The sequence below is a fragment of the Bacillus rossius genome, chromosome 12 (assembly GCF_032445375.1).
Source record: "Bacillus rossius redtenbacheri isolate Brsri chromosome 12, Brsri_v3, whole genome shotgun sequence".
Lineage (NCBI taxonomy): Eukaryota > Metazoa > Arthropoda > Insecta > Phasmatodea > Bacillidae > Bacillus > Bacillus rossius.
This window is the reverse complement of record NC_086339.1, coordinates 19,688,609-19,714,379: the sequence shown is the minus strand read 5'-3', so window position 1 is coordinate 19,714,379 and position 25,771 is coordinate 19,688,609. Positions and strand designations below refer to the sequence as shown.

General features: G+C 35.0%; 1 protein-coding gene across 4 annotated transcripts; it reads left to right on the top strand.

Moving 5' to 3' along the window:
* Window positions 1-466: 466 nt before the first annotated feature.
* LOC134537663 (centromere protein J) lies at window positions 467-25,771 on the top strand. Of its 4 annotated transcripts, XM_063378347.1 has the most exons (10): window positions 507-663; window positions 1,073-1,234; window positions 6,280-6,365; window positions 9,595-10,116; window positions 12,903-13,937; window positions 15,147-15,299; window positions 16,654-17,042; window positions 17,145-17,340; window positions 19,617-19,772; window positions 22,353-25,771. In XM_063378347.1, the coding sequence occupies exons 3-10, from the start codon at window positions 6,363-6,365 to the stop codon at window positions 22,488-22,490; spliced, it is 2,592 nt and encodes an 863-aa protein (XP_063234417.1). In that variant the 5' UTR covers window positions 507-663; window positions 1,073-1,234; window positions 6,280-6,362; the 3' UTR covers window positions 22,491-25,771. The 4 variants fall into 4 exon arrangements, with proteins under 4 accessions (XP_063234419.1, XP_063234418.1, XP_063234417.1 ...); XM_063378350.1 differs by lacking the exon at window positions 507-663 and having other exon boundaries at window positions 671-1,234; window positions 12,900-13,937; window positions 20,075-25,771; XM_063378349.1 differs by lacking the exon at window positions 1,073-1,234 and having other exon boundaries at window positions 467-530; window positions 19,617-25,771.

The window sequence follows — 25,771 nt, the reverse complement described above, 5'->3', positions numbered from 1 at the left end:
ACTCTCGTAAAAACCTTGTGCGATTAAATTGTTGATAACAGTATACCATAGCAGACAGCCATTTTACTCGAGGGGGCAAGATGTCTTTCGGTCACTCTCGAGGAAGTTTTGAGAAGGCCAGTCATCTGCTAGTTGTTTGGGCATGGTCATTGACTTTTGTGTTTTATATAATTTTATGTGTATTGTGATTTTTAGGATAGTGAATAACTTCTGTATTACATTACAAATTACAATTATAACTCATGATATTTTGTATAAAGTATTTTGAAATGAGTTTGTTTAGTTATTATAGATAATGTAAAAAAACTTTTCTTTTTTCCGTTTACATGAGTGTTACTAGTTCATTAAAACGAGGGTTTTTGCTTCTAACTCATACGACTTCTGGGAGCAAAAGTGACGGCGAGTAAAACAAAGTAAAAAATTGTTGGTTAGGAGGATTTTTGGAAGCCGAAGGCTAAAGAATTTGTTTTCGTTAGAAAGTTTTGCGCGCGTTTTGTCAACTTGTTATGTTTTGGTTGACGTTTGAATATGTTAGTTAATGTTGAGTTTATTTCTTAAAAATGCAATTCGATTAATACTTTTGAAAATTTATAAGTCTTTGTTTTAGATAATAGTGTTTATTAAATTTTAAAAAAAAATGTATTATGAGCTGTTATAATAAAAGTAATTGTTTATAGTATAATAACGAAAACAGATGATTTTGTTGCCTATTTATTTTGTTTTCATGTATGATTATGAAAGCAGTAAAGTTAATTGTACCTTATTGTGTATCGAGTTATATTTTAACTTAGTTTTAAATAAAATGAATTGGAAGTTTTGTGATGAAAAGTGTCCAGAGTACTAGAGTAGTAGCAATCCTGCAGTTGCTTCCGTACATAATGAATAACACAGTACTTACACTAAATTTACCTCAGTCTTGATGTCTAGAATGTTTGCAAATTGCGGGGCAAAAATTTTAATGGTGGGCAGCAAATGCCAACACAAGCAATTTTGATTAAGGTTCTTATGTCCGGAAATGAAATCCTGTAAAGTTGCTGGTGCAAACATTAAATCACAAATTTGAATTTGGCAGGTTTCAGGGGACTACTCCACTGGCTGAGAGGACGTGAAGACCCAGCGCAGTGACGTTCAAATTCTCTGCTGAAGGAGGTGATGAGCCAAGAGCAGACTTTTATTAGAGTCAGTCAAATGCACAGCAACCAGCAGCCTGGTGTACAACACAGTGGATGGTTGGGTGTGTGATCTGTACATGTTTGGCATTGGGTGATTAGTGTAGTGTTGACTTTTAGTAATTGTGGAGCTTTGATTACAGATTTGACAAACAGCGATACCTGCGGACTCAACATTCACTGTGTTGGCCGATATGTTAATGATGGACGGGCAGGTTTAAAAAATTTCATTGGAGCAGTGCATATTTACTAATGGCGTTTTCATAACAGACGTGTACCAAATATGAATACCTTCGCATGGCTTAACCAGCGACTGCCTCAAACTGGGAGGTTCATACCAGGAATGGTAATGTACCTACACCAGACTGCTTATGGCCAACTCGAAGTCTGAGATTAAATGGACGCTTGCTTCCTGTAGAGTGTGTGGACGCCACTCTGCTGTGATCGCATGTTCTCTGTTTGTGCCTGTAACTTACAGGGTTTCATTTCTGGACATAAGTTCCTCTACAAAAATTGCTTGTTTTGGCAGCATTCTCTGCTACCCATTAAATTTATGCCCTGCAATTTGCGTATACTCTGTATAAATATATTTACACACACATAGTACAATACAAAATATATTACATGTAGTTTACAATTAGAATGCTGATATAAAGTTAATTTTAGTAGTATAATAAAACAGTTCTAATAACTAATATCTTGTATGGTAAAAAACTCAGGTCAATTTAATTGAAGTTCAATTTTTTCTATCTACTGTTAGGTTAAAAAATTCCTTTTCTTCGTGTACTCTAAGTGCATCATTTTATAAACTGTTTATTGGTATGATATTGTAAAGGCAACATTGCAATATCTTTTAAATATTTCATTCGGTACTTGACAAAGTTTTTTTTTTTTTTTTTCATCTGAGTGTATACGTTAATATTTCATTTTCACTGTGTTTGATACAGTTTGTGATGTTTGTATGATTGTTATTTATGTCTTGGAAATGATTAGAAAATTGCTGAATATTTTAAAAACTGGTTAGAATAAATTGTAATTAATTTAAATGAAATAGTGCTTGATTATTAATATGTAGGTATTATGTTTTTTTTTATGTTATTAATTTTAATTTGTAATATTTCAGGTCTTTTGAAAATGTTAGTTCAATGTTTAATTTAGTTGATTTTTTTGTTGCAGTTTTTGATAAGTTAGCACAGTTGTCCCTCGATAAACCGACAGGTAAGGTACCAGGGGCGTGTCGGATTACCGAAAATGTCGGATTATCAAAGATGTTTTTTTCTCAATGCTTTTGAACACAATGAAGTTAACAAAAAGTACCAAACAGTATAAGTACATGTAATTTATTAAAACTAGGCTACAAAATGATGGTATATATAAGTTTTTAAAAGAAATACGGAAAGAAAGTAAAGTAAAATGTACAGTACATATGTAAAAAAAAAAGTACATACTACATACTACATATTTACACGTTAAAAAAGTCTGTGATTTTCTTCTGCGTCTTCTTACGCAGGCAGTCCGTCATTGCTTGTTCTTGAATCCCTTTTAACATCAAAATGTTTGAAAAATCTAACTCTCTCTCCTCGCACCAACGAAGCAAAGTTTTGGTTGCCGATAACGCTTCATCACAGCTGAAGTTTTTCTCCGGCACTGCCTCCTCGATCACTTCGTCATCTACTGTCGTGACTTCCTGGATTATTTCTGCGTCTGTCACATCAGTAGCAAGGTTGTCTTCAATAATCCATGTCTTGAACTCTTCAATTGACGCTGGCGCAAGTTCCACTTTGTTACAAATTTCAAGTGCATCATCCAAAATAGATTCAGAATCATTGGATGCAGAGTTGCATGTTGCAAGATGTGGGTTATTAGGCCAAATATTCTTCCAAAATTTTATCAGGGTTGTGCTTTTTAGTTGCTGCCAAGCAAATGCGGCATTCAAAATCGCATCCTTAATGTTGAAGTATTTCAAAATTGTTACAATGTCATCATTAGGTTGACTGACAACATCCATTAAAAGGTGTGTTTTGTAATGTGCCTTGAGAGTCTTTATGATGTTTTGGTCCATTGGCTGGATCAAAGCGGTCATGTTTTTTGGTAAGTACATTACCTCAATGCAGGGCCGGATTTAGGGGAGGGCAACCGGGGCGAAAGCCCCGGGGCCTCCACATATGGAGGGCCCCCACAAACGGAGGACCCCCACAATAATTTCATGTAATTCTTGTCTCCGATTATATTTATGTATGTTTTTTAAATACTAAGAGAATCTACTTGATTTCACAATAAATTATTTATTGGAAAATTCGACTGAAAAAAAATTGTTCATTTTATTTGGAAAATAATTTGGGGCCAGGGGGCCTCCGCTCTTCTGCTGCCCCGAGGCCTCCAGACCCCTAAATCCGGCCCTGCCTCAATGTACCCATAAGCAGTTTTAACTTTTAATTCATCCATGTCAGGGTGTCCGGGTGTCCGGGTGCATTGTCAAGCAACAGAAGGGCTTTCACTGGTAACTTCTTATTTTTTAAATCTTGCTTTTTTAAATCTTGGGACAAAGCTGTTAGTGTACCAATCATGAAAAACTTCTTTGGTGACCCATGCACGGCTTTGAGCCATGTAGGTTACTGGTAGAGATTCGACCTTTACATTTTTCAACACACGTAGGTTTTTTTATTTACCAACAACAAGCAGTTTTAACTTATGAGTTCCTGACGCATTCACACATACCATCAGGGTGATTCATTCTTTTTGTAATTTTTCTCCCAGAAACTTTTTTTTCCCTCTTAAGTAAAAATTTTTTTTGTTGGTAGCTGACCCCAATTTAACCCGGTTTCATCGGTGTTATAAATTTGTTCAGGAACTAGGCCAAGTTCATTGATTTTTGCGTCCAACTTTCCGATGAATTCCTGGATTTCAGACTCGTTAGCAGACACTTTTTCGCCACTCATCTGCATAGATCTTATACCATGACGTTTCTTGAAGTTTTCAAACCACCCGTGACTAGCGCGAAAGTCAGTTTTCTTTGTTATTTCTTGGTAAAAAAAACTGGGCTTTTTGTTTCAAAATGTCTCCTGAAATAGGTGCATTCCGGTTCTGTTGCTGTTTGAACCAAATAACAAGAGTGTCTTCAACCTCGGGTAACTCGCTAGTCCTAAGAGGTTTTCTGTTCATGGATTCATCTTCAACAGACTTCTTGAATTTTTCAATTTTTTCCCTATTTTTCAAAATATCGTAGACAGTAGGTCATCCGATGTCATACACTTTAGATATTGCGCTCTCAGTTTCTCCACGGTCTATTCATTTAATAATTTCCCATTTTTCAGATAAATTTAATGTTTTATGTTTACGTTTCACACTTGTGCTTGCCATTTCTAAACTGTCACTACACGCACAAAGCAAACAGTAAATACAGTCAGCAGTAGTAACACTGAACGTCCGATCTACACTACAACTGTGCACTTACTGATCTGTCCCCGCAAAATAAGTGTACAGAGCGTCGGGGAGGGGGGGGGGGGATATTCCTGTCGCTGCAGGCTTGTATTGTTTCCACAACAAACATCTGGTAAGACTGCTGGCGATGCGTCGGACTACCGAGTACGTCGGATTATCGAGGGACAACTGTATTTTATCTGTTTGTGTGTAGGAATTTATATTTAAAGTAACTTGTTGGTTAAGTTAAATCAATTAAATTAGTAATACTTTAAAATATTAAGTTTAAAAATCTGAACAAATATTATTTGTTAGTTTTTTTGTTTTTGGGAGGTTAGAGTTCTGCACATGTAGGTGATCATAACTAAAGTGAAAGCTTGGTTAGGTTAGGTCAGTTACCTAAATACTATGTACAATCGTTAATTTTTTTTGAGAAGTTAGGTTTTTGCATGTTATAGTGATATTACATAAAGTGAAAGCTGAAGGTTAGTTGGATTAGGTCAGCGGTATTTACAATATTGTGCAATTGTGAAAAGGTATGATTTCTCATGAAATAGTTTTTTTTATTATTAAATGGATTCTAGAAAGTTCAGTATTTTTGAAAGACCTTAGTGTTGAGAAAAATTGGTAAATATGTTACATCGCTGCTTTTTCGCAAAATAAAAATAAAATTAAGAAAATATAATTTTGCAACACTTGAAACAATCCTGTGTTTACCTTGAAAACAGTGTTAATAAATTCCTACTAGTTTTTGAGAAATCACAGTTTTTAATCTCACATTTCAATACCTGTGCATTGTAGCTGCCACTGCCATTAATTGTTTACCTATGTGTGTTTGTGTGTTTGGTTTGATGAACTTTATTCAAATATTGTGAATTGTCAATTAGGTAAGGTTAGCTACATTAAAAATACTTTAAAACATTGTGAACGGTTGGTTGGATTAGTATAGCTACATTTAAAAAAAACTTTAAAATTTTTCTTATGGTTGCTTAGGAATTACCGATTTAAGATGTGGTGATCCTGACCTAGCCAACTTTTCACAAGAGTTCACAGTATTTGTAATGTAGCTATACTAGCCCAACTAACAGGCCACAATATTTGAAAGTTTTTTTTTACGTCTCTAACGTAACCTATGAATTGTTCGTTACTACGTAATTCAAAACACTACTTTAAATGAAATGTCAAAAAAAAAACTTCCTTAATTGAATGGCATTTGGACAAACAACCTACAAACAGAAAGTATAAACATTAATATTTCCTTACAACTGCAATACACCATCATATTAACCACTTTTATTATACAATAGTTATTCCTTTGACTAAAGTTCTCTTAAATAAACACAGAAACCCTATGGATAAACAGTAAATGGCGGTAGCACTGTCCTTACACAGGTATTGTAATGTAAGTTGAAAGTGTGATTTCTCATGAACTATTACGCGTTTATTAACGCTTTTTCAGGGTAAATACAGGAACGTCTCTAGCGTTGGAAAATGGTTATTTTCGTAATTTTAAAGTATATAGCATGTGTCTAATATCTAGGCTCAGTACATATTAAGTCTCGTTCTCCTGATTTTATTTGGGAAGGGGGTATTCAGACTTACAATGCCCAACCCAGAAGTCTGCACCTCTAGTGTTCTTGTGGTTACCACGCCTTATTAAATAGTATATTGCACTTTTTATTTGTTCCAGGATGTGTGACAGCTTGGTAGTTTTGGAGTTGTACACATCGGATCCAAGTATCAGCATTGAATCTGTGGGAACTACACAGAAACATGGCAAGTACTTATTTTGGTTCTGGTGATTTAATTCTGTGTCTGCTTTGTTCTTTTCAAATGCAGTAGGTGTTCTTGTACATTAACTGATTTTGTACTTTTGTGCATTTTACACAGTCTGTTTTTTTTATGAGGTCAATACAACACTCAGCCAATATGAATGTCCTATTTTTTAAAATTTTTTTTTTACACATACAAATCCAACTACATAAAATAAGTTGTGATCGGTCTGACAGGTATTTTGCTCTAAGAGAGAGCTTAAGCTTCTCCCCTTGTTTCATAAGGAAAAGTAGTGTAGTTAACTGTATTCTAAGGTCATTTTTGATCCTCTAATAAAAAATTTGATTTAATGGGAAATAATGATTTAAATTTGACATATCAAAATCAATTTCTGCATACCAATTGTAGTTTCAGTGTAATCAAAAAAATTCCTTTCCGCACAGCCTTTAGACGTAGGTAGATTTTGAAGTACTTATTTATCCTGGGAATATTTTGGAAACATCTATAAACTTCTGGAGCATTTTAAGAACTTAATATACATAACATAATTATGTTCTCCAAAATTACAAAATGATTGATTAAAAAATTGCCTACTTTCCATGCAGTGAAAATATTACGAATATTTTTAACTCAATGTATCCAACATTAAATAGTTTAGAACAAATTTCATATTATATGCCAACTTAGGTAATATTTCAATTTTTTTTTTTGTGATTGCACCAAGGGTTAAGGTAATAGTAAAATGGTTTAAAATTAGTTCAAATAAATTTGATACTAAGAAAGTTTTTAATTTTTTAAAATTTCAACCCCATTTTTACAGTAATAATAAATACATTTAATCAAAAATATTTCAGCCAAAGTTTTAGATGAAGAGTAGGTTTTATGCAATAAACTATAACAGATTTGATAGTATATCTATTAATTAGTAATGATTATTTTTTAACTTTTAGACTTTTTTATTTCCACCCTTTGGAGTAATGGTTAGTTGGATAAAAATTAATTTTAACTATAGTTTAATACAATATTTAGAAACTTAACAAAACTAAGAATGTATTATATAGTGTAAATATATTCTTATTCCTACCCAGGTTTTTCTAACCCCCTGCAATAATGGTTTGTATTAGCAAAAATTGTTCAGACAATATTTTTAACGGATTTTATAGTGACTTGCAGTTATGGCTGGTCATATAAAACTTGTTTTTAGAGAAAAGTTTTTGGTATTACTCCTATGAGTTATAATATGTTCAAACGGATGTGATATTCATCATATTGTGGGAGTTATAGCGATTTTTGTGTTATTCATAAAACTTTCCCCATCTCTACCCCTTTGGTCAGATACTGCCCATTAACGAACTTGACCGAGATTTTACACTACTAGATTTTATGTATCTGTGTGTGTGTGTGTGAGAGAGAGAGAGAGAGAGAGAGAGTGAGTGAGTGAGTGCATGCGCACATGCATATGTGGCTGGGGGGAGGGGGTGCGTGCCTGTGTGTATACTTTGGTTTTGGAATCTCTAGACCATAAAACGAAAAGCTATCTAAAAATTTCCCGAAATTTGCACCCTAATAACGGCTACCCTAGGTAAGATTTCTTCGAAATCTACCTAAAAATCAGAAACAGTTTGTTGACAGGAGACACTATAAATTTTTATAATCTTGAATGGGTTATAAAATTAATGGTTGAGATTTGTATTTGCTGGTACATATATGTAACTGGGATAGTTTTTCAAAATTGCAGCAACTTTGTTTTTGTAACTCTTAAAAGTGCCACATATGGGGATAGATTTCACTATGTATTAATATTGTCACGGTCTGAAAAATTTTTTCTTTTTCTTTTTTTTATAATTAATTTTACTTTTGTATCTTGTCTGGTTGACGTGTTGGTGTACGTGCACGTTTCCATGCTTGGCCGGGTGATTGCGACACACGGATAGCGGAATATAGGTTGCTGCGATTGTAGTTTGCAGGCACCGCGGGCTTTTGCGAGGCTGCGTGGTTTGCTAATTCTCGCGGGTCCCTGGCCAGGGCTCGCAGAGAGGTTGCAACACGCCGTTCCAGAAAAACCCGCTGTGTAGCGTCGGTTTTGTTTTCGTCTGTCATTTTCGGTTCGTGTACTCGTTTCGAGGACTCTGTCCTGCATGATGTTGCCATCTGGCGTCCGAGTTTGGAAACGTAGGCACAAACAAGCTAGCAGCGCGAGAGGGGAAGGGGGAGTCTCCGCGCCTGCGCAGAAGGAATTGTCTACCTCACGTTTTTTGTTTTCCTTGCGGGAGGGGGACAGCCATTTTTCCCGTGGCTAAGTTTTTCCCGGTGTTCGTGTTTTTCGGTGTGACCTCATTCAGGAGGTAAAACTCTCGTCCAGGGAGGGACGGGGCTTTTTCGCCTGCGGGACCTCTCTGGACGGGTGATCCACGTCGGTACGGGGCCGTATCGCTGCGACGAAGTGAGGGTAAGTGATTGGCAGTGATGGATCGTGAGACGGAACTTCAGGCTGGGCGATCTCCGTCCAGCACTTAATAAGTCCATAGTAATAATTAATGTAGTTTCAATCGGTATTCAGGTCAATTATGTTTTTAGGAAAAGTAGTTTGGGGAATCGACGTCTTGTTGTAGGCATACATGTAGTGGCCGGGAAGTAGACTATTCCTTAGCGGAGCTGCTGTGACGGGAGAGCGGCCATGTTTATAAGTAATTATTGTAGACGTATTTGGAGAACAGCCTGCATCATGTTTTTATGTTGATTATTATTTATTAAAATTTATTTATAACTTATTTATTTTGTGAACATTATTTTTGGTAAATAATAAATCTGTGTCTGAATTGTTTAATCATGTTTTCTTTCAGTTCGTGAAACTTTCCCTACACTACCTGTATAGGTAGCAGACTAGGTCTCGGGTACCTCATGCTAGTGCTCTACCATTTCTTGTTTTTCTACCCCCTTAGTCATAATCATGTTTTAGGTGGAAATTTGTCGGAGGGCCGGCTGAGCTACATCACAATATCTATAGTACACATATAATTTTATGATCAGTGTAATCATTTTGACAGGTTTTACTTAAACACTCGTTTGTTTGGTAAAGTGGATGTTGTGTAGAGTAGATTGATTGTTTTTTTCAGTCTGAACGTAGTTGGTGTACGGTGTTGATAATTTCATTACTTAATTGGAAAAATGAGTAGGTGAAATAATGTTTGAGGTATCTGTGGTAGTCACAATAACATTGTATTCTTTGCAGGTAAAAGAAACCTTTGAAACTAGCTTTGATGACACACCAGTTATTGCTACAAACAAGCCATTCTCTTCCCTGCTGGAAGAACGTCTCTTAAAGTTTCAAAATGATTCAAGGGGTTGCACTGAATCGTTGGACCACCTGCGAACAAAACCAAAACCAAAATTCAGTTTCCTGAGGAAAGGCACAGGACTGGGAAGATACTACAAAGACCCAAGCCAAATAGAGAGATCGACGGGTAAAGGAAGGTGCAAATTCCGCGTGCCTCAGCGCAGTTTACGTTTGAAACCAGTAGTCGAGAAGCATGAGCCACGCGAGAAAAGTGCAGTCACGGACACGTGCTTCCCGAGAACCAGGAATGATTCAGAACGCGACGTCAGTCAAGACTTGCCCGCAACCATCTCGGAGCGTGGTCATACGTGGAGAAATGCCCTGCAACAGAAGGACTCCGTGCAATCGTTCATGGGCAGAACGGCTCATCCTGAAATTTCCTACGAGGATATTTCAGATGGGAATAACACATTAAAGGTATCAGTTTGTTACTGTTGATAGATTTTGTTTTGTTATCCAAAGCTGTCACTGATATATTTTCAGGGTGTTCACATTCTGAAAAGTCAGGGGAAGTTACAATTGGTCAGGGGAAGTCAGGGATTTTACTTGAAATCATGGAAAAGTCATGGAAATTCCCTTGTGATAATAATTTGAGGGGGAAATGTCATGCACCAGTCTGCGCTCTACGATCACTCAGACTGTGATAGTTTTTTTTCTTCTTTCATATAGGTAGTTCATAATCATACACACTATTAAATGGTGTACGCAAGATTATGTTTAGAAGTAAAATTGGAGAGGGAACTAGACTGGCTGTGGTGATGATGGACACTTGATTTTATTTATTTTCCAAAATTGCAACACAAGTAAATTATTTAAAAAAAAAAAAAAAAATACTTTGGGAAATTTGAAATTTTGGTTAGGGAAAATTCGGGGTATTTTTATTAAGGATTTGTGTGGACACCCTGATTTTGCACGACTGATTTAAATGAATGAATTAATATATGCAAGTTCTAATCCAGCATTTATTGATTCTGCACATTTTGTGATTCCGTACCAATCAAGCAGTTTGCATTCAGATTTTTCAGGTTGATTCTAGCCAGTAACTTTTTTAAAGTCATTACTTGCAAGACAAAATTAATAGAAGCAGGCTACAGCAGATGAAATTATTTTAAAAGAATTTTAATATTATGAACATACAAATGCAAAAAAAAAAAGTCATTCATGTTATTTATATGTGCACATGAAATCCAATTCAAAAAAAGCATACACATCAAACTGGTGAGCCATGCCAGCACTTCTAACTCAGTACTTGCTAGAGAAGAAATGTTAGTCAATTAATTACAGCAGGGCCTTAAAGGAATAAACAATTCTCAACTATTTAATTAGAATGTCTGTATATTTGTACCATTCACTTGGGATGTACTGATAATGGATCAGATGCATGCAAAACTGGTGTAAGATGTGCTTTTTACATCTCTGTTGATTACTAAGTGCAAAAGAATGTGAAATAATTCCATTCATTCCCAAAAATTTAAATGTCATTTTATGTTTGTAAACCTATTTCACTCTGTAATGTTTTCCCTGCAAAAGTATCAAAGATAATTGATCATATAAACAGAAATTATGAGCTATATGCTATACACAAAGGTTGGAAAAATAAATATGGGCATATTCATGGAGTTGGGAATTGTCAGGAGACGGCATGCTGTGACGTAGTTGAAGTCACTTTTTTACCTTGCCTTCGCCATATTCTTCTGCCCAAAACATTGCATAAATGCTGCATGATAATGTCAAATGATGTTAGTAAGTATGAATTGGAATTGCCATAGTTAATAACAGTCACTATCATACTGAAAAGTTATTTTTAACTGTTTTTACAATGCCAATGTTTTGGGCATCTCACCAATATGGTGGAACATTAACTGAAGGAGAAAAAACAACTTCACACACTTACCACACAATCATGCATACGAGGCCACCTTGTGGTATCACAGCCACCATTAAGCATTATGTCAAAGAGGTTATGGATAGTGTGGTTAAAAAAAAATTACATTTTAGATTCCTATACATTTTGTAACATTAATATTTCTCCTAGTCATGAGTGATTATGTAATTTCCTCCACTTTTCTAAACAAGTTCTATACAATTCTCGCTAGGCAGTGCTAGTGTCCATGGTTTTCATTTTTCTCTATGCTAACAGGCCGAGTGTCCGGTATTGAGTCTGTAGTATTTAACTTTAAATACCAATTATTAACATGGCAAAGATTGTGCACACCTTCTCCTTTACTTTATGCCTCAAAGAACAGGCTTCACTATAATAAAAAGTGGGACTTCAAACTATAATAAGATTTCGATATTGAGTTAAAAGTTCTGACAAGTATGCTAGAGAATTGACAACTGACAAAAACAATTAACAAAAAGATAACAATCAACATAACACATCTTGAACAATTCTCTATGCCCTAAATTCATACTTTTGCTCATAGAAATATAAATAGGTAACTTTTACTGGAGATTATTCAGCATGGTTTCAGTAATAGAGTGAATAAGCTTTCTTGTATTATCATTATGGTTTTTCTCTCTGATAGGACATTCTAATATTGTACACTGACCGCTAATTTGTGTTTAATTTTGGCACAGATGCAGAAATTTCATTGTCATATTTGTGATACAAGTATGTATGTAGGCCTATGCCATCACTTAGTTTCATTCTTTAATTTTTCTCATTCTGTTTGTAATGTCGAAAATGTGCACGTCACATTGTAAATTGTTAAATTGTTAGTGTTATCAATAAAAGTTTATGAAACATTCTAGAGTACCTGCTTTCAAATTATTGTGGGGCCTTCCTTATTAACTGATTTTCAAGGTTTCTCGAAATTACTTCAGGCAAATGCTGGGTAATAGTAATATTTAGTTTAGTTCAGTGTTAGTAATACACATTTTGAAAATCATTAGTCGATACATTTTATCCAGAACTTTTTTTCGGATTTAAATAATACAGGATTTAAACTTATGTATATTATGGAGGAAACATAATGATGTATTTTTTGTATTATTTTCAGTGTTTTCTGTTTGGTGTGGAAATTTTTTGTATTATCTGCACAGATACTTTTTTTTAAATAGTGTTTTGTTGGTACATATAAAACACCTATTTCAAATGGGGTTTGATATGGACCTGTTTGTTACTAGTAGTGCTTTGTTTTGATAGGTAACACTTTTATTTATGGTTTGGCAGTTTAAACTATGCCCTTGTGTTTCAGCAGGAGAACCAGGAACTGAAAGTGTTTGAGTTGCTTGAGCAACATGCTGCTAATTCCAGTTTCTCTTCATCCTCGTCATATGTTATGAATATGATGGAGCGTGCTTGTAGATCAACACCAAAGAAGGGTGTCACATCGATTTCATCGAGAGGAAGTTTGGATGTGCATAAGCAGTATGCTGAAAACTACAGTAAATACATTTCCATGCATTCTAAATCTGAAAATCTAGCAGCACGTGAAGAAATGGAAAATGGTGGATCCAGTGATGACGCATTAGCTTACAGGTTGGACGATAATGTTGCGGAAGGGAAAAGTCCACATGTACATTTTGCAGATGAACGTGAAAGCGAAAGTGATGCGTCTGTGACCTCTGAGATTGATGAAAACATTTCAAATAGGCAGGACCTTAAAGATGACTCACCTTGGAGCAATGACAGTTACTGTTCCACCTGTAGCGAAGATGGTGAAGACTCACGTGCCAATAAATTACCAGATGCTACTCGTGGTAGCAATACTCTTCCACAAGTCTGTGTTGATGGTTCAGATATTGATTACAGTAAATATCCTTCCATCTCTGTGAAAACTCTGAAAGGAATTTTAAGTCCCACGAAAAAGCCTTACAACGTTTCAGAAATGGCTCGCTCTACAGCTGTGGCCAAGCATGCTGAAAGTAAAAGAGGAAAAAATAATTTGAGTAGCGTGGCGATTCAGACTGATGATACGGAATTAATATTCAAAAGTGAACTCCTGATGTCTCGTTTACAAGACTTGGAAGATGAAATTCATACACTTCAAAAAGCAAAATTGGAACTTGCAAAGATGAGGAAAGAACATGAAGATAATGTCCGTAAGTTTACTAAAGAGAAAAAATCACAAGAGCAGAAGTTAATAGAAGAGGAAGAAAGGATAAAAAGTATGCTTGAAGAGGAAAAGAGGAGACTAGGAAAAGAAAGGTTAGTCCTGCAAAAACATACAAAAAATTTGAAGAATATGCCTACGAAAGAAGAACGGGAACAAATTCAAGCTTTAAAACAGCAGGTAAGTTGAAAAATAATACATAAGTATCATGTTACGATTTTAAATTTTATTTAAGATACATGCTGCAATTAAAATACACATTTCTGGACTCTTGATATTGCTCATACTGCAGTGTAGTAGGTAGGCCTATATATATGTATTCAAGTTTGAATCATGAACTCAGTATGTTTATGTGTGTGTGTTTCCTTATGTTGCTTAGTTTATAGTTTATTTTTTAGTAAGCCTTCAACTTATAAAAGGGTTTTTTAAACCCCTTGCAGTAATGTTCATATTAAGGGAGTTAAGAATTTTTTTTGTCTTTCAACCCTTGTTATTTTCCACCCCTTGTAGTAATGGTTGGACATATAAAAAAATAATTTCAGACAAAAGTTGTTGATAATATTTTTAGATTTTACAATAAAAAGGTACAGATTTTATGAATGTTTTTTAAACTCCTTGCAGCTGTGGTTTGTCTTATCAAAAAAATTTTCAGACAAAAGTTTTAGATAAAAATCATAAGATTTACAAAAAAAACAATTTGAATGGATTTGATAGTGTACCTACTAAGGGAGTTATATATATATATATTTTTAAATTCCACCCCTCATTTTTTCAACCCCTTGCAGTAATGGTTTGACTAATCAGAAATTGTTTCAGACACAAGTTTTAAATAAAAATTATAAGATTAATAAAAAAATTTGTACAAATTCGATGTATTGCCTACAAAGGGAGTTTGATTATTTTTGTCTTCCAACCCTTGTTTATTCTATCCCTTGCAGTTATGGTTGGTCGTATCAAAAACTTATTCAGACAAAAGATTTTGGTATTAATCCTACAAATTATAACACGTTCAAATGGATGTGATATTGTCCATAATATGGGAGAGTTACGGCAATTTTTCTGGTTTAAAAAAAAAAAAACATTTCCCATTTATACCCCTTTGGTCAGATATTGCCCATTAACGAACTCGTCTTGAGATTTTCCACTGCTAAATTTTATGTATCAATTTTGTAGTGATTTGTGAAAAATTGTGACTTTTATCGTGTCCACAAAATTGTGATATATATAAACTTTGGAGTTGATGGTTTTGGGGTGTATGGACCATGAAACTGAAAGCTATGTCCTGAAGGAAATGTTTTAACAGTCCTTGCCGGTAATGGTGCTCTAGGTCGGTTATGATTGCACGGGAACTCGATTGATCAAGACCCTACTGAAGTTTTTTCCTGTCAGATTGCAGAGCTGCAGAGTGACGTGCACAAGAAAGAGAGCAGGTGGACTGCCTTCCAGGTGCGCAGCAGGGACAAAACAAAATGCCTCGAACGGGAAAACGCCAAATTGAAACAGGAGCTGAACGAACTCAAGGAGAAAACCCAAAAGCAGCTGGTGAGGTGGAACCTGTGCATGATTGGGAAATTTAAAGTTTTTCCTCAATCTTAAGATAAAGAGAGAAAAATTTAGCACATTAATGTGTCAAATTCATTTCTTTCACCCATTTTCTGTGGTCCTGGATGTTATAAGCGGCATTTTTTTATTTTTTTGTTTTCTTACATTTTCAAACTTTAATGGTGGTCAAGCATTGATGGGTGCAGATACAGCAACATGAATCCCCAAATCACATTGAAGTATATATATATATGCATTACCAAAGAAAATTAATTCCGGATTGATTTTCTTATTTTTAAAACATGGTCTTTGTGTCTTTATTCGGAAATAGGCAGAAGGTTGTGCTTAAAAGGTTATTTGCAGTAGTCATTGAAAAGTATTCTGAAGTACACATATTTATATGTACCTGCATGCAGTCATAACTTTGGCTGGCTGTGTTCTGAAAACTAAATATTTACCTTCTGTTTTATTGTATTGTGTTTTAAAAATGCACAAGATAACATAGTAGCATAGTCCATAGTGGATTCCAATTACAACTGCTGATCCAGAAATTTATACCACTTTAAATTCTGATTTATTGTAACAAAGAAAAGTATTAAAAATTGGTGGAATTTAATTTAATTGTTTTCTTAAAATGTGTTAGTATATAGAAAACATAAATACAATACATTGTTCAACAAATGATAAAAGGATGAAGGATAACTGAATATTTAATGCCCTATGCTATGATGTTGTTGGCATTGCTGTTATAACTTGCAGTACATGTGTGTTTAGTTGAAAGCATATTTTTTTATGGAAGTACTACTTAAAATTTGTAATTTAAAAGTAAAAATCTTATATTGCCCGCAGCTGATGAGTGTTTTCTTCAGAGATAAATACGTATATTGACTTATAGGTACAAAATTGTCTAATTTGTAAATTTACAATTTGTTGAAAATCTGTTGATACTGATTTGTTGCAGATGCATTGGGCATGTTCCTGTGTAATAGATTCTTCAAATGCTTGGTTTCTGTTACAGCTTAATTTTATCTGCTGTAATTTCACTTTTACGTACCGAAAAATACAGTCTAGTACACAATCTAGTAGTGTACAATACCTAATTAGTAATTACTGTTCAGCTAACAAATTCATTGCTAATCTGAATTTTTTTTTTTAAATTATAACTGAAGTTAAAGATTTTTAATGGTAAAAAAAATTGATGCTACCAACTGTTGGTTGCAATAGCGGTGTAGCTTGAAATGCTATTCTTTTTCTAGTGACTTTACCAATGACAAGGTGCTATAAAAATTGTGATGTGTTAACTAATTTTTTTGTGATGATTGCTAGTGTTTTTTTTTTGTTTGTTTTTTTACAGAAATTATATGGAACCTCCAGGTCACGTGCAGAAAATCCTACAAAAATTATTAATTTTATCAACAAACAATTAGGGTTATTGACCACAATGAATTCTAATAAAATTGTGAGTCATGATAAAACAAATGAACTTTTAAGATACCAGGATAAGAAACCTGTACAAGGAAAATTGTTTGGGGAAAAGCCGTTTTTTGTTGAAAAGCCAGATGCTTGTAAAAAATCAGTTTGTGGTGAAAAACAGTTACCTTATGGCAATTTCACAGAAACTACCTTTCCGAATGGTGATATTGAACAGAAGTTTGAAAATGGGCGGACAAGGTTTTATTATGCATCATCAAGGACTTTTCAGACCACAGAAAGTAATGGGACAATAATATATGAATTTCCAAAGTAAGTTACTTTTTTTTATGTTAAGTAGTTTTTTAAGAATTTGTGCCATATGTAATTTTTTTTTTGTTAAAGTTTCAAACACTTGTGATTTCTTTTTCCTAGTGGACAAACAGAGTACCATTACACTGATGGCTCCAAGAAGGTGACTTTCTTTGATGGTTCTATAAAGCTTATATACACCACAGGCCAGGAAGAATGGGTGCTTCCTGATAAAACTCGCTGGACAGTTAACAGCCATGGAGAGAAAGTTGTGACTCTGCCAAACGGAGACAAAGAAATCTACACAGACGAGTACTCTGTAAGTACGTTGCAGCGGTTTAGAACACAGCGTCAGTAAACATTGCATGGAAAGTATCAATACTGTACGCATGAGTCGTTTCGAAAGAAAAGTATCGTACTCATGAAAATATAAAATGAAAAGTACTATTGATACCTTGAGATATTGATACTTTTTCTCAGATGCTTAGCTTTGATTTTTAATATTAAATAATAAATAAAATAACATGTTTGTTGGAAATATTAAATCAATAATTGAAAGAGTGTATAAATCACTGATGTAGAATCAAACAAACATGAACTGAACATAATGAATGCGAGCAAACGAAGCAACACAAATGTTTTCGCTCACTCGGTTGTTTTAAATGAATAAAAAGGCAATGAACTTTGGTGCAACTGATCCATAACAGCCAGATTTTCAATAAGTTCAAACTCATTTTACTAAACATACAAGAAAAATAGTAATTGTTAGGTCTAGAATTATTTGATACAATATCTGGCATAGTTGACTCATATGGGTAAAGTATTGATTAAAAAAATATCTAGTGCAAAAGTTTCTGTATTGATAGAAAAATACTCTGTACCATAAAGTATAGATACTTTTCCCATGTCGGTAAGCTTCGGTGGAGCTGGTATGGGGAGCATTGGGTCACTCTGGTTGCGCCCTGCCGGTTGCTGGTGACACACCAGACGTGTATTCACAGTCGATGTGGTCACTTGGTGCTGCTCTCGCCAGCTTGCATGTAGGCTGGGCTGCAGCTGTTTAAGTGGGCGTGTGGTATCGTGACATCTATGTCATGCTGACAGTTCCTGGAGAACCTTTGAAATGTGGGGTGTACGGAAGGAGATGCAGTCGCCTTGCACAGTGTTTTTTTAACAACTCAGGCACTCAAATACAGTAAACTCTCAATTATCCAGGCCCGGAATATCTCGTCTTTTTTTTTGGTTATCCATTCTTAAGTTTATTTTAATTATTAGTTATATTATGAAGCAGTTAAAAAAAAAATTGGCATAACTCAGGCACATTTCTTTGCTTGGCAGTTATATATTTTTTAACCACCATGGTACTCTGTTAGAAAGCTGTTTGGTCCGACCCTTCATGTCTCCCACCCCCTCAGCTGTCGCATATGTCACACTTAAACCCCGAGGGAGATGACATGACTGCTGCTTCACGTCCGCAGGCTCCGTCTGGTTTGTTTCACGTGCCCTTATGCTACTTTCCTGCCGCCCATAGGCAGGAGCCTGGCGAGTGTCGTGACTGGCTGGCATTTTGCTGGAGGGAGGCACACCGGAAAAATCGAAAAACAAAAAAAAACTGGCCAGACTTTGCATGTGCACGAGTTTGCGCGATCTCTTCTTGAGCAGTGTTGATTTAACTCAAATGATTGTGAACTAGCAAAGTACGTGAAGGCAGTCTTCACGTGTCTATCACAACAGGTTTTCATGATGTAAGCAGTATAGTTTTTCTGTTGTTATTTATTTCTCACGCTTGTAACGGCAACAATCCATGACTAACACTGCAGCCACAGCTCAGCAAAATGCGCAAATATTGCCGCAGGTCTGCGGAAAGCACGCCTCGAAGAATTTGTGTACTGAAGTGATGCTCAAATGTTCCTCCAGCCTGGCACAAGTTTCTCTGCGTGCTAGTTTTATGAAAGTACAAGGAACTGATAAGAGAGAATAACTTACTACTGAGGGGTGGGAAAATTGAATACAAGGAAGGGAAGGGGGAGAGGATTGGGTGACTGCCATCTCTCCAGCAGGCGGAAAAAGACCGCGTGGCAACACAGTGCCATATTTTCACTACAATAAGCTGAGATACAGTACACAAAGGCTTAGCTTGTGTTCAGAATTGTACTTATATGGTGCAACCTAAATTTGAGTGAAATGGATTAACCTGGTTTTTCTTACAGGATTTAAATTATCCTGGCATCTGTGGGTTCCAATTAATAGGGATAATCAAGATAGTACATCAAAATAGACTGGCTAAACAAGGGTAGGGGGAGGGGGAGTAGATTTCAGCGTTGCAGATAGCTATCAGAACGTCTCTTTTCAAACAATTTTGAAGGTATCTCCAATACTTCCCTCGTGATTTGCCATCATATTTTGATTGCCCATCTCAACAATTTTATGTGTGGCTATTTCTACCTGAAAAGCCTACTGTATTATATGTATTTATGGAACCATTAAATGTAGATGTAAGTTGCAAATAGAACTCACTCACTCACCAGTCTCCGCTTTCTGGATCACTCATTAAATCATGTGTTGATGTGCTTGTACAATCCTTTTTTTTTCTAGCGTCGAGAATACAGTGATGGAACAGTCCGAACGTTGTTTCCAAACGGGAGGACAGAAACTCGCTATCCTAATGGAAGACTACGTGTAAAGAATGAACAAGGGGACCTGATTTTGGATATTATGGATACAAATGAAATATATATTTTTTCAACACAGGTACAGAACCATAGAAATACCATACAAGATAATGGACAACATATTTGCAAATTTTAATCCTATAACAGATACAGCTGTAACACTTAAAATTTTATTTTGTGCATCAAAGATGGAAGGAGTTTTGTGTGCCATTGTGTGCCTTTATGCATTTGCGCATGTGTGTGTGTGGAGGTGAACAGTGATAATTCTTGCATTTTCTTTGTGTAACTTTGGAACATTCCTGTCGTATTAGCAACTTCCTAGTGTGTTTGATTTGGTGTTAGCCATTATAATGTTTTTCATTTAACTTTCTTGTATTTCAGATTGGTAACGAGTAGGGACCTTAAAAATTTATGTTATTATTTTATGTCTGTCTAGACTGCAAACTTTTTACATGTGAATAACCTTTGTCATTGGATCACAAGTTATTTGACATGCCCTGAAAAACTAGAAGCCAGTGACAAACACCTAAAAACTCTTCTGACTGGATTAATAATGACACGGAGAGAAGTTGAAAAGTAGCAGCCGATGAGCACATGACATGGACTTTATTATGGATATGATTGTGGAGTCTAATTTGGCATCAGAAATAACGTGAACTTCGCAGGTGTGTTGTAATGAATATTTACATTGTTTATTAACTGTTTAGCAGTGGTGTAGCCTGGGCCATCGAGGGGGGGGGGGGGGAATTCCCTGGGCCTGGGCGCCGGGCAGAAGGTGGGGGGTTGTTGAGTTACAAGATTGTTAATATAATTCATAGGAAACCTCACAAGTTATGTGATACAAGTAGATCACATTTACAGTTGTGGCCATGATATTCTCTGTGTGTTATTCCATTTTTTTTTTATAATGTTGATACTGAAAAGCGGTACATTAGATAATAGGGAGGGGGCGCAACAAAATAATTTGCCCCTGAGGCCTTAGTATCGCTTTCCTGCTTGGGCATAGCGTCATAAGACGTCTGGACATTTGGCTTTCCCTTGCAAATTAGTAAGTTATAAAAGATACATTTTCAAAGATTAGCTAATCATCGTACATTCTCTTGAGCATGCAACTTAGCTGGCAACCAAGTGTTACTTTGGTTGTTACTTTTTGCCATTCTCACCCCAGGCGTATAATGCACCGTGTTCATACGCCATTTCCGGCTGGTGTTTGCTCTGTGTAATGAAAGCGAAATAAGTGAATGCCTACTTCATCCAAACTGAAACAATTCAAATTGAAAATTGTGAAGTTGTGATTTTTATTTATTTAATTATGTTTTATTTTTTATTGGTCTTATTAAAACCACTGCATTATGCTTTTAGTCTGTTAGAGGTTTGGCTTGCTAACTAGACTTAACCTAAACAAACTCAGAACCTTTTGTACCAAAGTTTGCTCTTGAACCAACTATGCTACTAAGATTGAAATGAAGTTTAATTCAGTTTTTTATAAGTGTCTTGAATAAATGATAATGTAGTGCCAAGAGGGAGGAGTTTCTTCTACAACTTTCATAACAATGAAATTATTACACTGGGCGTAAATTTAATTGCTAACTTGCGTAAAACTCTAAAACTCTTCTGTCACAATGTTCTGATGAATAATATAATTTTTGTTAAGACATCCCCTGTGCATCCTTCCATCACAATACTTGGCCATTAATTGGCAACAGGAATATAAAATTCTTCTGTTTCTCAATTCTTTAAATAGTAAACATAGAAAGTGTCTGCGGCATGTAAGGCACTGGAGGCAAATAAATTCTGAGTTTGTTCCTTAGACTAGAACTTGGCTGATTCCTATATTGACGTCCCTGGTCTGTGTTGGTCGTAAAAATGAAAATGTTGCCAACCGTAAGCACATGAATAAAGTGTGGAAACAGTTCTAGTTTGTTAGATTAAGAAACAATGATGTGTTCAAATTTTTTTCAAGATTAAAACTTACAACTTTTAAATTAATTTTATATTGAAAAAAAAAATCAAAAACAAATGAATTCCTCTTTGTTAAGTGCAGGAACATGTACGTTGACAGAGATAACAAGGATACATTAGTAGGTTTTGTGCTGTGCCATATGTCGCTTGGTAATTAAATAATTTAATTGAAAGAACATATCTATTTCTTCAATTTGAAAGGGTTAATTTTAATGATGATACTAAAAATATAATCTGGACAACAACGACAATACAGCAACCCAGCGATTAAATTAAATATAGTATGTCCATAAATCATGGTGCACTTTTGACCAGTCACAGGAAAGCAACATAACATAATATACATAAGTGTGAAATCTTCGCCAATTAACTCTGGAGATTTTAACTTTTAATTGGCGAAGATTTCACATTTCTATTTTCTTTTGTTGCTTTCCTGTGACCGGTCAAAAGTGCATGATGACTTTACGGGCACACTGTAGATATTCTGGCAACGCAGTGACGACAGCACATACGAACACAGATGCCTTCCTAAGGCAGTTGCGATATTTTGGGAACTGAGATCTGTTCCCCTTCATCAGCTTTAATCATACTTCCACGGACGTATCTGTGCTGCCTATGCATTTTACATTTGACATCAGCTAATTTTGTCCTGTTTTCTGAGTGTTTGTGTACTCGTCTATCTTTGTCCATTCTGCAGGTTTTCTGTATGACAGTCAGTGCAAACCAGCAATGGCAAATGTCCAAAATAATGTTTGAAATCAATTTTCTCCATTGCAAGAATCATTCAAAGAACTTAGGAATAAATTGTGTTGGTCAATGGACAGGTAGAATTTGACGTACACCTGTCTGTAATTTATTTAATCTGCTCATTACTTAAAAAAAAAAAAAAAAAAAAAAAAAAATTACGTGACCATTTCTCTTCTCGGAAGAATGCTGTTCATTGGTATAAAAAAAACACTGGTGTTAGTTTAGTTAACCAAATGACCAAGTTAAATGTGGCTTTTACTGTAACTTACTTCTTGTTTGCCTTACAAGTTACTTTCATTCCTTACCTATCCTGATGACGATTTACTTGTCTGAAAAAGCAGATAGGTGTTAAAATCGAACCCTGACTAGTACCTATTTCCTGTGTTTATACTTTTTGTCAACTATAGGATACGTTTTAATTTAACCTACAAGTGATTATTTAGGTACAAGAAGATTCAACTTTTGGTGTTGATAACATTTCTTGTCATTTTCGAAACCTCGAAATTCAGAGTCCCATTTAAACTCATATTCTCGACCCTTCATTCAAACCAAGGTACAGTGAAGGCCATGTCACTTTGATGGCCCCAGCATGCAGTATAGGTGCGATGTTATTCAAAAATATTTTTCAAATAACAAAAATGAACAATGTCAGTTCAAACAAAAATAAAATACTAAACGTTACCTGGGAGGTTACTGTGCGAAAATTCCAAATAAATTATGTATAGCATTACAACATGTAGTACAAATTATTTTAATAATAATTCAATTAGAAAAATATAGTTTATTACAAAGCATACTATGTTGTTGATAGATTTGGAGCAAGCTTGATATTAATTTATTATCTTACTGAAGCAAGAATAATATTAATCTGAGATTTTGAAAAATGTATGGAATTATTGTTATGCAATGTGTGTTAGTTATATAATTTTTTTTTATTCCATAAAATATATTATTGTACAAAGTACATTTCACTTGTGTTTTAACAAGTTGTGCTGTTTGTTTGAGAAATGTTAATATCTCTTTGTATGTAATATATAAATAGTTGATTAGTTTTTTATGTATGATTGTATCTCTTATAGTAGGCATTTACAAAAAGTATTTAGCTACGAGATCTGGTTAGCTGTTTTATTTGATTGGTTTTATCATTTTTGAATGCTTTAAAAGTGTCATCTTTTATTTATTTCACCTTAAAATACCTGATACACATCATATATAAATAAGGTGCCATCTTACATCACACTGTCTGCCATGGGTGCTAACCACTGCACCTATAAATAACACCTCTCCCTTTTGCATCACCTCAGGTTTCCACTATAGTTGTTATCCTTCGTACATCTTTTTCACCATCACCCTCCTTCCACTTCTGGTCACATAATAATCTTTGCTTCTAACACTACTCCCCCTACTTGCAGTGACCCAGGTGGTTTGTTTTCCACCATCTGCCAAGTGTCTAATGTTGTCTCTTCCTGGATTATAATTTATTACCCCCTCACTGTCCTTATCACGAAATCCCCTAAAATCTTGTGTGTCAGTATCAGTACTTCCTCTTCTGCCCTGCACTGTAGGACTTGACTGACCTCTCGCATCTAGTTCTGCACCCATCCTATTTGGCTCAATCCTTTCAACCTTAAAAGGTGCAAATCAATGGTGTTTCTTCGGACCACTCTGCCAGCCGTCTTTCCTGACAAGGTGTGGCCTTAGTGCTCAGCATTTTGAATATTTGTAGTTCAAAGACCTTTCTATAGTCTGTTTCACATTTACATAACTGTTTCTATCATCTTCCTGTATATTAATAGTTGACAATGCATTATGATGCACTGCCCATGATTTTCATAAAAGTGAAATCTCAACCTCCTTCTGGTCATTGTCTTGTTTCATGCTGACAAGGTAGTCCTCAAAATTCAGACTCCCAAAACTTACAGTCTACATATGCATTCTTACTGTGCAAGTCCAAGTCAGGTAGCAACCTAACTGCACCCCCATGGCCGTTAACAACTATAATCTTTACCGGTTTTCACTGCTTTTACTGGCCTGGTCACAAATTCACTAGTTTTAACCTTTTCAGTTAATACCAAATCCTGTCGACAGCACATTGTTTCATCTTTTTTTTTTATTTCATCGTATAATATCTGTACATCACACTGTCTGCCATGGGTGCCAACCACTGCACCCATAACGAAAATATAATCTGGTAAAAAAATAGTGATATTCAACAATAAAATGTAAAAATCTTTTGTGTTATAAAATGTGATACTAAATTAGCATGATGACAAAGAGTATTTATGAAATTATTTGATCTATAATATACAAAAAAAATCAATGTTAGATAGAGAAATCAGCTGTACTTAGCCCTACATTCTTGCAGAGCTCTAAATACAAATTTATATTAAATACAATGAATTTCATTGTTTCCAATTTTGAAAAATCTTGTTTCTACTTTAAAATTTTATCTGCCATATGCTTTGAACACTTTTTATTATTATTCATTTAATGATGCTGATGTTCTGTTATTTCCATCCCATTTAACATGTGTCGTCTCTTGAAACCAGTTTATTCTATTGTGAAGGGTTAGCCGAGATTGGATCAAGAAAGGATTGTTGTAAGGGGTGAACTTTCAAAACACAAGTACACCGAGATCAATTAGTTTTTGAACAAACAAAGTGAAGTTTTGCTTTACCAGGGTTACCTTTTTCACTTTTCGTTAATACCTTAATGGTTTGAGTGGAAACATGATTGTTCACTATGCTAACCAACTTGGGAAGTAACCGAAATTTGTTGCTCATGCTAATTTTTCAACAACAAAAAAAATAATATATATATATATAATATATGTGTGTGTGTGCGCGTGCGTGCGTGTGTGCATGCGTGCGCGCACTTACCATTGAACACTGTCAACTAAATTATTGAGTTATATGTACTGAATACCTACTTATAATATTTTTTAAAAACTTTGATTCAATTTTGGTTTTTATAAGTATATGTCCAAACAACAGAAGTGGTTTTAAGAAAAGGTTTTCCAGGAAAACTGAATGCTGACTTAAAGCGGAATTTTAAATGCTCTATAGCCTAAGAAGTAGAGTTTCTTATTTGTTTCCAAGCAGTAATTGAAGCTTTTCTTCCATACTATCTTCATAAAACTTGGTAACTGGGGTGAAATGCCATTAGTCCAATTTGACTTTTCTTAATGGGCATCCAGTTGTGGCAGAGAAAAGCAATATGCAGAAATGAGCATTCAGAAATCTTCAAAGTATGTCCTCAGAATTTAATTTACAGCAATTTTTTTGTGTTTTATCATGGACAATTAATGATGTTCTATAGAGTACAAAAGTTAATATATTTTATTGTAATTAATAATGAACAAGATGTACG